Source organism: Cetorhinus maximus, chromosome 22 (assembly GCF_964194155.1).
Source record: "Cetorhinus maximus chromosome 22, sCetMax3.hap1.1, whole genome shotgun sequence".
In the NCBI taxonomy this organism is placed as follows: Eukaryota; Metazoa; Chordata; class Chondrichthyes; order Lamniformes; family Cetorhinidae; genus Cetorhinus; species Cetorhinus maximus.
In genome coordinates this window covers 19,131,392-19,149,258 of record NC_135900.1, presented here as the reverse complement: position 1 = coordinate 19,149,258, position 17,867 = coordinate 19,131,392, and the positions used below count along the sequence as shown (strand labels likewise).

Below are 17,867 nucleotides of genomic sequence, written 5' to 3'. Positions count from 1 at the left end.
AATGTTTGGCTGCATAGTAGACACCCAGAACCTGAAAAGGCTGTGTACTTAGTCAATTGAAGCTTTCAAGATTGAGGTCAATACATTTGCACATCAATAGATTTTTTTTGTTAGGCAAGGGAATCAAAGGTTATGGGCTAAAGATAGGTAAATAAGTTTGAGGTACAGATCATCCATAATCTAAATGAAGGGCAAAACAGACTCAATAGGCTGCATGGTCTGTCCCTATGTGGAACAGTGGTCCTAACTTTAGCAGCAGCCCACTGAGGTTGATGAGGGCAACTTTTCAGAGTTGACTAAGATTGCCTTAGTCCAATCTCTGAAGGATATTAGTGAATAGTAGATTTTTAACGACATGGTTATACTTTTGGTGTACAAATTACAAATGAGAAAATAGTTTAACTTGCCATTGTAGGATTTCAACTCAAAACATTAAGCTTGCCTATCTAGCACCAAAACCACTAGCCTAAAATACATTCTACTTAAGATGCCCTCTGATCAAAAATGTTTGAAAACGAAACAACAAACCTAGATTTAAATTTTAAGCACAACCTACACAATAAGCATTACTGACCTTGTAGTTTCTACATTACTGACTTTAGTTTTAACTATATTGTTGATTTGTGATCTTTCTTACCTCACTTTTTGAAAACGTCAAGCAAGGATATATATCTTCTTTATAGATTCTGTCTAAAAAACAGCAAGTTCTATCGATTGTTGGTTCTTCTTTCCATGCTTTAAATTCACCAAACAGAAGCGAATCAACCTTTTGCAAATTTACACAATAGGTTGTAAGTAAAGCTGAAAACAAACCGCAAATTTCTAACTTTGGATAGCTCAAAATTTATTTATTTATTAATTGTTAACACTTATTTAAAAATTCCAATTAAACTTTGCCATATACTGTTAACTGAACTCTTGATTTGCTGCCAAAGCTACAATGAAATGTGTGAAGATTGTAGCATATGCCTCTACTTTGATTGGATTGGAGCAGAGATTTTGTGTATCTGCAATTATGTAAACTTCTCATCCAAGCTAGGAAAGCGCTTTTCACAAATTTGAGGCTATGCTGTACTTCAACTAATACTACTTTTGATAAGAAAGACAGTCTTTGCCCAGTGATGCATATTTGGCTCCAAGTCAAAAATTGCAGGTTCAAGACCTACTCAAGAGACTCAAACATATATTTATGTTGACGAAAGCAAAAAACTGCGGATGCTGGAAATCCAAAACAAAAATAAAAATAAAAATAGTCCTGCTTTCTACCCTTAATTAGCACATTCCTTAGATAATATCACCACCTTCAACATCTCTTTGTCCTTTTGTCTATGACATATTTTGGCTATCTCCACCGATCACTGGCCCTCTATCCAGCTCTACCTGCTGTGTTCCCCCCCCACCCACCCCCCCAACCCCACGCTTAAACCAGCTTATATTTCACCTCTCTTCTATTTTTACATAGTTCTGTTGAAGAGTCATACGGACTCGAAACATTAACAGTGTTCCTCTCCGCAGATGCTGCCAGACCTGCTGAGTTTTTCCAGGTATTTTTATTTTTATCTACGTTGACACTTCAGTGGAGTACAGAGGGATTGCAACACTTTCAGAAGTGCTGTTTTCGATGAGATGATAACCTGAGGCACTGTCTAACCTCTCAGATGTGTGTTAAAGATTGAATGGTACCATTCAAAGAAAATCACAGGAATGCACTGGTGCCAAGGTACTGAAAAGCACTGCATAAATGCAAAGACTTTCTTTCCAACTGCAAAGCACGAGAAACTTCAGAGATTGTTGGACTCCATTCGTTATGCAAAAATCAAAATATTTCCTAATAAGATTTCTTCCTTGAACAAAATCAGGTCTAACTCTCTTTTTAAACAGTAAGATAGGAAAACGTCTCAAAACAAAAACAAAAATATCTGGAAAAACTCAGCAGGTCTGGCAGCATCTGTGGATAGGAGCACAGTTAACGTTTCGAGTCTGAATGACCCTTCAACAGAACTAAGTAAAAAGAGAAGACAGATGAAATATAATCTTGTCGGGGGGTGGGGGGGACAAGAAGAGCTGGATAGAGGGCCAGTGATAGGTGGAGATAACCAAAAGATGTCACAGACAAAAGGACAGAGGTGTTGAAGGTGGTGATATTATCTAAAGGAATGTGCTAATTAAGGGTAGAAAGCAGGACGAGCAAGGTACAGATAGCCCTAGTGAGGGTAGGGTTGGGGGGAAGGCATCGAAATAGGCTAAAAGGTAGAGATAAAACAATGGATGGAAATACATTTAAAAATAATGGAAGTAGGTGGGAAAAGAAAAATCTATATAAATTATTGGAAAAAACAAAAAGGAGGGGGAAAATCGGAAAGGGGGTGGGGATGGAGGAGAGAGTTCATGATCTAAAATCGTTGAACTCAATATTCAGTCCGGAAGGCTGTAAAGTGCCAAGATGAGGTGCTGTTCCTCCAGTCTGCGTTGAGCTTCACTGGAACAATGCAGCAAGCCAAGGACGGACATGTGGGCATGAGAGCAGGGTGGAGTGTTGAAATGGCAAGCGACAGGGAGGTCTGGGTAATACTTGCGGACAGACCGAAAGTGTTCTGCAAAGCGGTCACCCAGTCTGCGTTTGGTCTCTCCAATGTAGAGGAAACCGCATTGGGAGCAACGAATGCAGTAGACTAAGGTGATGGAAGTGCAAGTGAAATGCTGCTCCACTTGAAAGGAGTGTTTGGGCCCTTGGATGGTGAGGAGAGGGGAAGTGAAGGGGCAGGTGTTGCACCTTCTGCGGTTGCATGGGAAGGTGCCGTGGGAGGGGGTTGAGGTGTAGGGGGTGATGGAGGAGTGGACCAGGGTGTCTCGGAGGGAAAGATTCCTGCGGAATGCCGCCGGGGGTGGGGGGGCGGGGGGGGAGATGAAGGGAAGATGTGTTTGGTGGTGGCATCATGCTGGAGTTGGCGGAAATGGCGGAGGAAGAATGCGGAGGCTGGTGGGGTGATAAGTGAGGACAAGGGGGACCCTATCATGTTTCTGGGAGGGAGAAGAAGGTGTGAGGGCGGATGCGCGGGAGATGGGCCGGACACGGTTGAGGGCCCTGTCAACCACCGTGGGTGGAAAACCTCAGTTAAGGAAGAAGGAGGACATGTCAGAGGAACTGTTTTTGAAAGTGGCATCATCAGAACAGATGCAACAGAGGCGAAGGAATTGAGAGAATGGGATGGAATCCTTACAGGAAGCGGGGTTTGAGGAGCTGTAGTCGAGGTAGCTGTGGGAGTCGGTAGGCTTGTAATGCATATTGGTGGACAGTCTATCACCAGAAATTGAGACAGAGGTCAAGGAAAGGAAGGGAAGTGTCAGAGATGGACCATGTGAAAATGATGGAGGGGTGGAAATTGGAAGCAAAATTAATAAAATTTTTCCAGGTCCAGACGAGAGCATGAAGCAGCACCAAAGTAATCATCGATGTACCGGAGAAAGAGTTGTGGGAGGGGGCCGGAGTAGGACTGGAACAAGGAATGTTCCACATACCCCATAAAGAGACAGGCATAGCTGGGGCCCATGCGGGTACCCATAGCCACACCTTTTATTTGGAGGAAGTGAGAGGAGTATAAGGAGAAATTGTTCAGTGAGAGAACAAGTTTAGCCAGATGGAGGAGAGCAGTGGTGGATGAGGATTGTTCGGACCTCTGTTCAAGGAAGAAGCGGAGAGCCAGTGGGAGATGGAGGTGTAGAGGGATTGGACGTCCATGGTGAAGAGGAGGCGGTTGGGGCCAGGGAACTGGAAATTGTTGATGTGACGTAAGGTGTCAGAGGAATCACGGATGTAGGTGGGAAGGGACTGGACAAGAGGAGAGAGAATGGAGTCAAGATAGCAAGAAATGAGTTCCGTGGGGCAGGAACAGGCTGACACGATCGGTCTGCCGGGACAGTCCTGTTTGTGGATTTTGGGTAGGAGGTAGAAGCGGGCCGTCCGAGGTTGGGCGACTATCAGGTTGGAAGCTGTGGAAGGAAGATCTCCAGAGGAGATGAGGTCAGTGACAGTCCTGGAAACAATGGCTTGATGTTCAGTGGTGGGGTCATGGTCCAGGGAGAGGTAGGAGGAAGTGTCTGCAAGTTGACGCTCAGCCTAGAAGGGTCATTTGGACTCGAAACATTAACTGTGCTCCTATCCGCAGATGCTGCCAGACCTGCTGAGTTTTTCCAGGTATTTTTGTTTTTGTTTTGGATTTCCAGCATCCGCAGTTTTTTGCTTTTATCTTAGGAAAATGTCTCAGGTGCTTCACAGTACTATAAATCAGACATAAGTTGAAACTAAGACAAAGATATTAAGATGGGTAAGCTTCCATAGTGGGTTTTAAAGGAGGAAGGGAAAGTTTACAGAGGGAATTCCAGACCTTAGGTCTTAAATGGTTGAAGATACAGCCCCAGGTGGTGAGGCAAAGGGAACAAAGGATGCACAAGATGCCAAAGTTGGAAAGCAGTGGAATTCTCGGAGGGTGGCACAAATATAGAGATAGAGGCAGGAGAGATATTTGAACACAAAGGATAAGAATTTTAAATTTCAGGCATTGGTGGACTGGGGACCAATATTAATCAGCAAGAACACTGGTGATGGATGAGCAGGACTTGGCACGGGTTATGATATAGGCAGCAGAGTTTTATAAGAGTTCAAATTTATAGAGGTTGAAAGATGAAATGTCAAAAGAGCATCAGAACTGTTGACTCTGGAGGTAAGAAAATTACAGATAAAGGTTTAGCAGATGGGCTGAGGTAATTGCAGAGAAGGGCGATGACATGGAGGTGGGTATGGGGTCAAAAGGTCAAATCAGAGTCAAAAAGGTTGCCAATCTTGCGATCAGGCTGGTTCAGCCCAAGAGTGGCCAAGAAGGGGAATGGAATCGGTGGCAAAAGAGCAGTGCTTTTGGCGAAGGCAAAGATAAAGATTTTGGGTTTCCCAACACTTAAATCAGTGGAAGTTGCAGCTAATCCAGAACTGGAAAAGCGGGCTGACAGCACAATTGCAGTGGAGGGGTTGAGAGAGGTGATAGTGATGAAAAGCTGAATGTTGCCAAAGTAAATGTGGAACTTAATTTCAGCCAGGTAACATCATTGAGTAATAACCTGTGTACATGAGAACAAGGGGGCCAAGCATAGATCCTTGGTTCTGTGGGTGGGGGGTAAGTGGATGGAATCAAAGGAAATGTGGAATCAGGAAGTGAACCCATTGCTTCTCTGGATTTTATTGGCCAGGCAGGAGTAGAACCAGGCTGCATCACAGAAGAAAGACGTTGAAGGATGATGCCATAATCGACCATGCTACAGGCTACACAAAGGTTGAGAAGGATGAGGAGGACTAGTGTAACATGTTAAGAGTGATGCCATTTGTAAACCAAAAAAGGTCAGTTTAGCCTTGGGGTTACCAATTAATTTCACCATGAACCTTGGTGTTACAATTACAGTAAATTTCCACCATTCACAACCTCCTTCACGAATTTGTTCACCAGCGTGAAAGAGGTTGTACACTCAATCGCACACCATGGCCCAAATCTTTGCCCACCCACGGCATTGGCCTCGAAATATTTTCAGAAATTGGAAAGATTTCTATTGAAGTTCATTTTAAAATACCTGTTTAGCATCTTCAAGAGATTACAAATGAGGGAAAGAGCCTAAAAGTAAGGGTTTGACTTCTTAGATAGTCAATGGTTGAATTTGAAAACACAATACTTTATAGGTTGGGGGGTGGGCAGTCAGCTGGTGAGCTACTTCATAGATTAATGCTTTTCAGTTTTTAAATTTTTTGAAACAGAAGTATAGATTTGTTTGGGTAAAAGGGTTAAAAGTGCATCGAGATTCTTTATGAAGTATGAATAAGCTCAAAACCAAGCTGCTAAATAACATGCTGGCACTGCAGAACAATTATATGCTGCATAAAGTTAAGACTCTAATTACATGTTGCGGTGATGGAGTTTTTGTTTATAATGACTGAAAAAAAGCATGTCCTTGAATTCAATGCTTGGGGCGTGAATTTGAGGAATGTCACTGCTCAGGAAAGATAGGTGAAGAGTTGGAGCTGGAAGAGCAAAGCTCAGATGTACAGCAGACAAGTAATTTTGCAATGGCTGGAGCCTATAAAGTATATTATAAAGTATGTTCGCTATTCGTGATTTTGTCCTTCGCATGATTTCATGGGAACGTAGCCCCTGCAAACGGTGGGACTTAACTGTAATTTTGAACACTGAATTGGAGTCCTTTGATTACTCATCAGCTGTTGGGCCTCATGTTACTCAAAACTTATTTTTGAAAAACCTTAAAAAACAAAACTTACCTCTTTACAATCTCTTACAATAGGTTGCATCACATTCAGCTCTTGGCTGTTGCTGGCCATAGCACTTGTACTTTTATTTCGAGCATGTCCCTTTTTAAAATGAGCTTTTGCATTTGGTTGAAGCTCCTTGGTAGGTGATGTTGGTGAAGAGGACTGGACTAGTGTTTTCAATGCTGCCACTTCAGCTTGCAGTACATCAATCTTTAAAATAAATGCAGAATAACTAAATTATGATTGGTTCTTTAGTCCAACAAATTTGTGTGGCAAATAGAAATAGAAAATGCTGGAAAAAATTAAGCAGGTTGGGCAGTATCTGTGTAGAGAGAGAAACAGGGTTAATGGCTGTAACTTTCGTGCTCCCCGGCGTCGGGTTTGGGGGGGTACCCCAAAGGTGCACTGGAGAATCCCTCTGGGAAGTTCCAGGGTAAGAGTTCGCACGACAATTGCTCAGAAGTGCACACTTCCTCTGGACAACTGCGCTGCACTGGGAACCATCCAAAAATGTGGTTTAAATCGCAAACTTTGAACGGTTCCACTGAGGTTATACCAATAGTTACTCAGAAAAAGTTAGGAGAATTAAAACCTCTTCTATCTTCCAAGTTACTATTGTAAAGACCCAGACCAACTCCATGGGACTCCTCGCATCCCACCAACCACGCCCAACGCCCCAGCCCCACCAACACCACCACCTCCACCCAAATTCCGACACCCCCTACACTCCCCAAACTCCAACAGCCTATCCACCCCCAAGCTCCAACAGATCCCACCCCCCACCAGACCCACTCTCCACCCAAACACCCAACCCACCCCTGGACACCCCACCTCCTCAAATCCTATCTACTTACCTCGGACACTTACCTTCTCCCTGGCCTGTCAATTTCCCTGGCCCTTTAAATTAACTGCTTTACAGCAGCTAATGCTGTAAAAAAGGGGCGTGGCCTCCTTGAATACACTGGAACTAGACTTCGCTGGGGCCTGCGAGGAATCTTTCAATGCAGGCCCCAAGCAACTCCAACAAACGGAAGTCAACATAATTTTCAAGACCAGGTAAATAATAAATATTCTAATTCCTGCGGGCCAGCACTTTCTGAAGCTAGTCGGAGGTTATGGCCCAATGTTTCATCAGGACTGGGAAAAGTTAAGGCACGTAATAGTTTTTAAGAAAGGGGCGGGTGGGACAAGGACAAAAGGAAGGGCTGGAACAGGGTGAAAGACAGGAGAGACTGAATGACAGAAAAGTTAGTCCTCAAGGGCCAAAGGGAACGGTGAAGGGGCAAGAAAATAAACAAAGAAACAAAGTGTGCCGAGAGCAGGTGGGCTGCTAAATGAAACAAGCAAAGAAAAGGAAACAAAATGGGGGACAGAGTTTACAGTCTGAAATTGCTGAACTCTGTGTTGAGTCCAAAAGGTTGTAAAGTGCCGAATTGAAAAATGAGGTGCTGTTCCTGAAGCTTGTGTTGAACCTCACTGAACAGTGCAACAGGCCAGGGGCAGAGATGTCAGCATGAGAGCAAGGTGGAGAATTAAAATGACAGGCCACCAGAAGCTCGTGATCATGCTTGCGGACAGAACGGAGGTGTTCTGCAAAGCATTCACCCAATCTGTGCTTGATCTCCCCACAGCGAATACAATAGACTAGATTGAAAGTAGTAAATGTAAATTGCTGCTTCACTGGGAAGCAGTGTTTGGGGCTTTGGATGGTGAGGAGAGAGGAATTAAAAGGGCAGCTGTTATATCTCCTTCGTTTGCATGGAAAAAGGTGCCATGGGAAAGTGACGGGGTTTTGAGGGAGGTGGCTGAGGAGTGGACCAGGGATTCACGGAGGGAATGCTAAAAGGGGAGGGGAGGAGATGCGTTTCATGGTAGCATCACGCTGAAGGCGGCGGAAATGGTGGAAAATGATCCGTTGAATATGTAGGTTGGTGGAATGGAAGGGGAAAACAAGGGAACCCCTATTGTAGTTCTGGGAGGGCGTGGAAGTGGTGAGACCAGAAGTGCAGGAAATGTGGCAGACACAGTCGATGGTCCTGTCACCCACGGTGGGGGCAATCCTCGATTGAGGGAAAAATACAAATATCTCAGAAGCACTTTTGTGGAAGGTTGCACCATCAGAACAGATGCAAAAGAGATGGAGGAACTGAGAGAATGGAATGGAGTCCTTACATGGTGTAGGTGTGAGGAAGTGTAGTCGAGGGAGTAGTGGGAGTCAGTGGGATTATGATGAATATTAGTTGATAGCCTATTGCCTGAAAAAGAGAGAGAAGTCAAGGTAAGGAAGGGAAGAGTCAGAGATGGACCATGTGAAACTGAGAGAAGGGTGGAAAGTGGAGTCAAAGTTGAAGTAGTTTTCTAATTCAGGGCAAGAACAGGACACAGCTTCCAGTAGCCTGTCATTTTAATTCTCCACCTTGCTCTCACACCAACATCTCTGTCCTTGGTCTGTACTGTTCCAGTAAGGCTCAATGTAAGCTTCAGGAACAGCACCTCATCTTTCAATTAGGCACTTTACAGCCTTCTGGGTGCAACACTGAGTTCAATAATTTCAGACTGTTAACTCTGTCCCCTATTTTGTTTCCTTTTTGCATGTTTTGGTTTTGCTCTTATTTTTGCTTTCAGATAGCAGCACACCTGCTCTTGGCACATCTTTTGTTTCTTTTCTTGCCCCATCACTATTCCCTTTGGCCCTGGAGGACTAACTTTTCTGTAATTCAATCTCTCCTACTTTCTACCCTATCACAAACCTTCCTTTTGTCCTTCTCCCACCCATTCCTTGCTCAAAGCATATGAAGTCTCTAACTTGTCCTAGTTCTGTTGAAAAGCATAGACCTGAAACGTTAACTGTGTTTTTCTCTCTCTACACAGATGCTGCCTAACCAGTTGAGTCTTTCCCAGCATTTTGTTTTTAGTTCAGATTTCTATTATCCACAGTATTCTGCGTTTTGATTTAAATTTATGAGGCAGTTTTAGCTTACCTTTGCTTACACATATACATAAAGCAAATAGCAAAAACTCTATACGAATTCAAAAACAAAGGTTCATAAGAAGATGAACCAGGTTCAGGCCAGAACAAAGAACTGAAAAATTGCAATTGAAGAAAATGTTTTAAACATTATGTCCAATGAAGTATGAAAATTATTCTATATTAATATAAAGCCATGAAACTCTACATGGAAAATCGTACTAAATTTTGTAATAATGGCCGAGCAGTTACCTTGCCTTGTGCTTCCTTTAACTGTTTCTCTGCTGCAGCTTGTTTGACATTTGCTTCTCGTACCATTTTATGAGCTTCCTTAAAAGCAAGAGCAAAGTGAGAACTTCTAAATTTTTTTCCTTAAAGAAAACAAGTTCCAAGAAAGCAAATTTTGTTGTAGAAAAAATCTCACATTTTTCCACCTGCAGCAAAGCATTTTCAGCCCTGATCTAAATGTGATGGACATTCCATATGTTGCAGATATCTAGTTCATAATTCATAAGCTTTGGAATATAGCTTTTAGGAATTGGAGTGTTTAATGGAAGATAAGTGGAAGCATCCGATTGATTGAGAAACTGATAAGCAACCCAAAGTAAATACAATTTATCAAGCTTGGAGTCAATCACAGTTAAAAGCTAACCTATGTTTATCTTCAAGGTCAGAGTTAGATTGCAGACAATGAACAATAGATGACCAATTTCTGGACCACTCAGAATAGCCAGGGAGTCGATCATTATCCCCACAAATGCTAACAGCTAGGAATTGTGGGAAAGAGGGTTGTAAAACTCCATTAGAGATAGAAGTTATTCATATGGGTTTCAGAATCAAGAGTTATGTTGAAGGTAAAATAATTAACTTACATTTCTGTTTGAGGACATCCCAAAGTATGCTACATTGTCACGCAAATGGGCTGTGGGGATAGAAGGTTCTTTTGTTTAAGTTACCTGAGCGTTTCCTCAGAAAGCAGGCAGTTACAGTTTTGCTTTGGTGTAGACTGCATATCACTGGATTGAGAGAGCCAATAGGAGATGATTGCTAGTCAGGTCTGCACTTTAAGCAGAGAAAATATTAACTTCATCATTCACCACTTGGAAAGTGGAAGGGGCTCAAACTGAGTTCAGATTTCGTGAGGCAAAAGCAGCTGGAAGACTTGTCTAGTTTGCAGCTAGAAGAATAAATCTACCGTGGTCCTCACACAGCCTTGTAGCAGAAAACATTCAGCTGAGTTAGCCTGAAAGCTGGAGAAGGCAGTTGGATATCTGCCAGCAATCAGAACAAGGTGCTAAGGCATTCACAGTCATGAGGTATTAAATAAAAGTTGGAGGGTTTCTTGGCCAAAAAGGAAGGAACCCCATAAAATATTACCTTGGAGAATAGCTGGAACACTGAGGAGAATTAAAGTGAATTCTGGAGGGCTGTGTCATATTTTGTGGGTTGGTCTCTAAAGAAGTGAATGAACCTTCAACATTCTTATAAATGTCTAAGGGAAGTCTCGGGGGACGGGGGTGGGGGGTGGGGAAGCAAAATGTAGAACCGGGTTTACAGCATAAGCTTTATAAACTATAGTATTAAGTTAGTGGTGCTTACTTTGTGAAATTTCTTTCTGTGATACAATAAAGTTTGTTTTTGTATAAAAACATGAAATATTGTGGCATAGTTCTGTTGAGGTGTTCAGATTTCTCTTTAAACTTTAACAGTCTCTAACAAAATCGTAACGCATGCCAATGGCAGGTAGCAACCATCAAATATTATTGATGGGGGTGGGAGGATGGCAGGGAAAGTGTGGTGCTAATGCTATACTTATTTTAAATATTTTTGTGAATTTTCAACTCATCAAGGTGAATAACGTTAATGCTGGGAAATGGAACACTATCCATTTCAGAAAGTTAATTCCAGCATCAAGCATTGCAACTACAGCATGTTTAGATGTGGAACATACAGAGCATAGCAAAATAAGCTTTTCAGAAAGCAAAGTTCTCAAGTGTTTTCTTATCTTACTTTATTATATAAGTAAATAAGCTGTTAAAATGCAGTGATTAAGCCTTTTAAAATGAAACTCTGCTATAATGTAAACAAAAACCAGATGACCTAGGTCAAAATGCAGACTCTAAGGTTGTTGCTCAGATGAAAAGGGGCCATCTGCCAGATGTACATGCTGAAGTTTTGACAAACTTTGGACTAAATGAACTGATCTGTGTGAGCCAATTAAATTACCTGATGGCAATGATATTAGCACCTCAAGAGGATAAAAGTTAGCAAAGTTTAAAGGCAAGCCCCAGGGTAGGAAAGAACAAGAGAAAATCCAGAAGAACAGAGGATAAGAGCCAGAGGCTGCTGACCGACTACCACTGTTTGCTAAGTATCAATTTGTTTTTGTTAATTGAACTCAAACTTGTTTTAATAATTAAATCATTCAGTGTCCTTACCCAGTGGGTTTCAGAGTGGTCAAGATCCTGAAATCTTACAAACATAAGCTCTTTTTAAATCAGTCATATTAAAGAGTAATTAAAAACAAAGAACAGAAGCATGAGGAAGCCATATGGTCCCTTGAGCCTCCTGAATAAGACTCAATAAGATCATGTCACAACCCCAAACTCAAAAGGACACCCCAAATTCCATCAACATGCAAATGACACTCTTTTGCCCTCAAAAAAATAGAATCAAAAGCAACATTTCAGCAAGGTGTTATCCATGGGGAAACAATAAATACTAGTTAAAAAAATGAGAGATTGGTTCTGAAGAATTCTATAATTAAGGGGGCAGATAGCCTGTTTTGTAGCTGTGCCCAGGAGTTTCATATTGTTTGGGAACTCCCAGATGTCAGGTTACGTAACAGAGCAAGTGAAAACATTTCTACAAAGAGAGGTAAGCCTGCTAGATGCCAAAATTCCATTATGGATCTAAGTCTGGGGATATAATAGAAGACCATGGAGTCCTTTCTAGAGAAAGAGTCCATGTTATCTTGGAGACTTAGTTCAACAATGACACAGGTCACATTTTTACAGAGGTAGAAAAGCTATACTGGGAAACATTGTAGCATTTTGTGTGAAATGGATATAACAGATAGACTAACTTGGTCTGGTTCAGGTAAAATGAAAAGGGATGAGAAACAAGATTAACTAAAGACTTCTGCTATAGGCCACCAAGTTAAGAGGAACCAGGGGCCAAGAACGTTGTAGTTAATTATAGGAAGCGTGTGCAGAAAGAGATTTCATTGCAATAGGTGACTTTAATTTATGAGGCAGAGACTGGGAAATCTATAAAGGGTGCAACATGATCTTGAACACAACATTGGACTCTTACATAGAATAACTGGTCATGGAACCTACTCAAGCAGGGGCACTACTGGTCCTGATATTAAGTAACAACAGATGATAGAGGTGGTCAGCCTCAAAACAACTAAGCAAATGTGACCACAATATTATGGAGTTTGTTCGAATGACAATGGAAAGGAAAATGAGTACAATGGAAACTTTCAAAAGATTTAAGGGTATGAGTAAAGGAAACTGGACTATCAATACTGCTAAAGGAAAAATACATGGAAGAAAAATGGATATTTCAAAATAAAACAATACACAGCAACTCCATGTCTTTGGAAAAAAAAAGATAACATGCAATAAAAGGTACACAATTATGGAAGGAACATAAACAAAAGATCCTAAAGTATAAAGCAGTGGGTAGCATGATGAACTGAGTTGAATACATAAAAATAGGGCAAAATAAACTGGTCTGGTGAACTAAAATAAAGTAGAGAAAGGAATTTCAAGGATTTGTAGAAGTATATTGGCAGCAAGCAGGTAAAAAAAAATTGGAGCCACTGAAACATAAAAAGTGACATGAGTGCAATTATACAAAAACATATTCTCCTTTTCAAATGATTCTCCAGCACAAAATCTAAATTTCTTAGGGGTGAGGATGAGAGGGTTATAACAGAAGTAGTATTAGCAAAAAAATAAGTTCAGATAAGGCTTAGTAACAGGCTAAGGAAGTTAAAGGAAAACACTGCACCAGGCACAGATGGGTTTCATTCTCAAAGATATGCAATAATGTTTCAATCCAAAAGGCACAATTCCTAAATCTAGAGAACTTTGGAAAATTATGACTAGCCCACTTGCAATATCTTCTCTTTCTGGGGTGGAAACCATCAGGCCTCAGAGATCTATCTATCTCAAGTTCCATTATTTTATTCTATTATGTTTTTACTTTTAATGGTATTAAATCCACTGATATTAAATCCCTCGCCGGTGACATTTTTACAAATTTGCCCTATACCACCATTGTGAAAATAAATGCATAGAATTCTTCACAAGGCTTCCATTTCCATAATGCTCATTACAGTCTTGCATCTGTCTTCAATAAGCCCATATTACTCTCTGCCACTCTCTTTATAAAAACTTTTGCTGTTAGTTTAGATATCCGTTACAAGTTTCTTTTTCATTTTCAAATTTTTGCTCCTCTTAAATTGTATACCATTCTTGGCTTGACAATTCTGAGTCCATCACATCTTCACTTTCCCTTACATTTGTGTAAGCATTTGCTTTTACCTTGATACTGTTACTTGCCTCATTTTTATTGACCTCGGTTACTTAACTACACACATGGAGCCTTTGTGGGATATGGATTGATTTTGTATCATACCAAATTTTTTTTGAATACATTCCACGGTTTGTTTGTAGGTTTACTCATTAAACTCATTCAGCCCAGTTTACTGTAGTTTGTTACCCATCATTAACTCTAATATGGTCTGTTTCCTGGCAGTTACAAAAATCTCACTCTAGAAAATTGCCCTGACTCAGTAATCAATCCAATCAATCCTAGGTATTAGCATGAAGTAAGCATGTCTGACACAATATCATTGGATGGTGCACAAAACTGAAGTTTTGCAAAGGCAAGGTTAAATTGAATTATGCATTCAACAGAATCAGTTCCATTCAATATTGGTGACGTCATAGGTCAGCTTGTACTCATTAAAACAAACCTCAAATAAACTAGCTGTAAGTTCTTCCAGTTCTTGGCCCAGTTGGTCTCTAACTTTGGATAATCGCTCACATTCTTCATCTTTTAGTTTCAGCTCCTGTAATGCAGCAGTTATAAATGATGAAATTCTAATTTTTTGTATGTTCTACCACTACAAAAATACATGCAATTATGGAATTTTTGTAACTATATCTAAATATTTAAACCTCAAAAGAAGACATGTTCACTTCAATATCTTTACAGATATAGGGTGCTTGCATTTAAGAATGACAGGAATATAAAAACCATCTTGGAACCCCTTCCCACTCCTTGAAAGAAATCCCAAAAATTAAGGTTTCAAATAACTTTCACATTAAAATTTCAGTTAATAGCCGAAGTTGCTAAAACTATGGTTACAGCATATCCCTCTGGAATAAGGCATGATTTCTGTCCATACAGTATACAAGAAAACATCTCAAATAATTATTTAAAAACTGGGCAAACAAAGAATTACACCCTATTTTGCTTAAAGCAAGTACCATGGGGAAGGAAAGATGGAGAAACATACTTCCTCTGTTCCATCAGAAATAAATGCAACCTCCTTTTTAAAGAGAGGAATGCAGTGAACTTATCTTCAAATATTTTGAAGTTATATCTTTTACTTTAAAGAAAAAAAACTATGTGGTACCTAATTGCCCAGACTAGGTCTGCCAATGCGGAGAGGAACACAGTTAATGTTTCGAGTCCATATGACTCTTCAACAGAACTAAGTAAAGATAGAAAAGAGGTGAAATATAAGCTGGTTTAAGGCGGTGGGGGGAGATGGGTGGGTAGAGCTGGATAGAGGGCCTGTGATAGGTGGAGATAACCAAAAGATGTCATAAACAAAAATGACAAAGAGGTGTTGAAGGTAGTGATATTATCTAAGGAATGTGCTAATTAAGGGTAGAAAGCAGGACGAGCAAGGTACAGATAGCCCTGGGGGTGGGGTGGGGTGAAGGAATCAAAATAGGCTAAAAGGTAGAGATAAAACAATGGGTGGAAATACATTTAAAAATAATGGAAATAGGTGGGGAAAAGAAAAATCTATATAAATTATTGGAAAAAAAAGGAGGGGGGATCGGAAAGGGGGTGGGGATGGAGGAGAGAGTTCATGATCTCAAATTGTTGAACTCAATATTCAGTCCAGAAGGCTGTAAAGTGCCTAGTCGGAAGATGAGGTACTGTTCCTCCAGTTTGCGTTGAGCTTCACTGGAACAATGCAGCAAGCCAAAGACAGACATGTGGGCATGAGAGCAGGGTGGAGTGTTGAAATGGCAAGCAACAGGGAGGTCCGGGTCATGCTTGCGGACAGATCAAAGGTGTTCTGCAAAGCAGTCACCCAGTCTGCATTTGGTCTCTCCAATGTAGAGGAAACCGCATTGGGAGCAACAAATGCAGTAGCTCCCAATGCAGTTTCCTCTCCGGTCTGTCCGCAAGCATGACCCAAACCTCCCTGTCACTTGCAATTTCAACACTCCACCCTGCTCTCATGCCCACGTCTGTCCTCGGCCTGCTGCATTATTCCAGTGAAGCTCAACGCAAACTGGAGGAACAGCACCTCATCTTCCGACTAGGCACTTTACAGCCTTCCGGACTGAATATTGAGTTCAACAATTTTAGATCATGAACTCTCTCCTCCATCCCCACCCCCTTTCCGATCCCCACTCTTTTTTTTTTCCAATAATTTATATAGATTTTTCTTTTCTCACCTATTTCCATTATTTTTAAATGTATTTCCATCCATTGTTTTATCTCTACCTTTTAGCCTATTTTGATTCCTTCACCCCACCCCACCCCCACTAGGGCTATTTGTTCCTTGCTCGTCCTGCTTTCTACCCTTAATTAGCACATTCCTTAGATAATATCACCACCTTCAACACCTCTTTGTCCTTTTGTCTATGACATCTTTTGGTTATCTCCACCTATCACTGGCCCTCTATCCAGCTCTACCCTCCACCCCCCCCCCCACCCCTAAACCAGCTTATATTTCACCACTTATCTATTTTTACTTAGTTCTGTTGAAGATTCATACGGACTCGAAACGTTAACTGTGTTCCTCTCCGCAGATGCTGCCAGACCTGCTGAGTTTTTCCAGGTATTTTTGTTTTTGTTTTGGATTTCCAGCATCCGCAGTTTTTTGCTTTTATCTAGGTCTGCCAATTTAAGGCAAGACATGAGTATGTTCACCTTGACTGGGCTCCCTGTACCTTTTTGCCTCAGCATCACCATTGAAAGCACTAATCGACTTCTAACTTGCATGATTTTACTTAGAATGAAAACTGTAGTTAATAGAGAACAAAAATAGCATAGCACCATCAACAGTGCCAGCAATCATGTGTCTTAACAGATGATTGAAGGATCTTTATTCGGAGAGAGAGTCTGAACCAGGATGTCCAGGTGTGACTTGTTAATTTAATGTTCAATAATATGAGGCAGGGAGAGCGAAAGCACAAGAGAGCGAGACACCGGGGAGCGGTCAGAGTGAGAGAGACAGAGAGAGGCAGAGGCAGAAAGAGATAGGGGGGCACGAGGATAGGGCAGAGAAGAGGGTTGGATTGACTGTTACTATTTTGAAATGTAAAGGCATCAGTACAAGTGTTCTTACCATGGCTACATTATAGAATAATGAACTGCAGTAGATTGCAATTTTTACAGTAACGAAACATTCTTCACAAGTGACAATGCATCTATATAATAAAATGTTTTTTGAATTTGTGTACACAATTGGTGTGACAAAGTTCTGTGCGTTTGTGTCTACTTATTTTATTCCATTACACAGTTCATTCTCAGCAGTAATTACAGCAACTTTGCCATGAAATAAAATAACTTATTTTATATAACACCTTTATCATAATAAAACACCCCAAGATGCTTCACAAGACTATTATAACACAAAATATGGAGATTTTAGATCAGATGACCAAAAGCTTGGTCAAAGAGGTAGATTTTAAGGAGTGTCTTAAAGAAATAAAGCAAGGTGTAGAGAGGGAATTCCAGAGTTTAGGGATTATGCAACTGAAGGCACAGCTACTAATGAAGCTCCTAGTGGAGCAATTTTTTAAAAAAATCGGGGATGCTCAAGAGACAAGACTTCAATGAGAGCAGATACCTTGGAGGGTTGTAGGACTGGTGGAGCTTACAGAGATAGGGAGAGGGGAGGTCATGAAGGGATTTGAAAATAGGATAAGAATTTTTAAATCAAGACAGTGCTTGACCAGGGCTTAAAAGGAAGGAAGGGGACTTGGCAGCAGAGTTTTGGATGACCTTTGGATTTAGAGAAGGTAGAACCTGGGAAACCCAGGCAGGAGCGCATTGGAATAGTTGAATCTAGGAGTAACAAAAGCATGAATGAGGGTTTCAACAACAGATAAACTGATGCAGGGTTGAAGTTGGGCGAAAATTCAAAGGTAGAAAAAGGCATTCTTACAGATGGCATGAATGTGGTTGGAAGCTCATCTCAGGGTCAAATATGACACCAAGATTACAAACAGACTGGTTTATTCTCAGATAGTTGCCAAGGAAAGGGATGTAGTTGGAAGCTAAGGAACAGATTGAGAGCAGGGACTGAAAACAAAATCTTCA

The 17,867-nt window shown here is 41.1% G+C and overlaps 1 protein-coding gene across 11 annotated transcripts in view; it reads right to left on the bottom strand.

Annotated features, from left to right (window-relative positions):
- Positions 1 to 17,867, bottom strand: part of rab3ip (RAB3A interacting protein (rabin3)) — a 95,518-nt gene that overhangs the window by 31,696 nt on the left and 45,955 nt on the right. For all 11 annotated transcript variants that reach the window (XM_078567882.1, XM_078567874.1, XM_078567873.1 and 8 more), the window contains 4 exons: positions 14,266 to 14,361; positions 9,528 to 9,605; positions 6,317 to 6,517; positions 638 to 766 (listed from right to left, as the gene is read on the bottom strand). In XM_078567882.1, the coding sequence (XP_078424008.1) occupies positions 638 to 766; positions 6,317 to 6,517; positions 9,528 to 9,605; positions 14,266 to 14,361 (504 nt within the window). The remainder of the gene's footprint in view (positions 1 to 637; positions 767 to 6,316; positions 6,518 to 9,527; positions 9,606 to 14,265; positions 14,362 to 17,867) is intronic.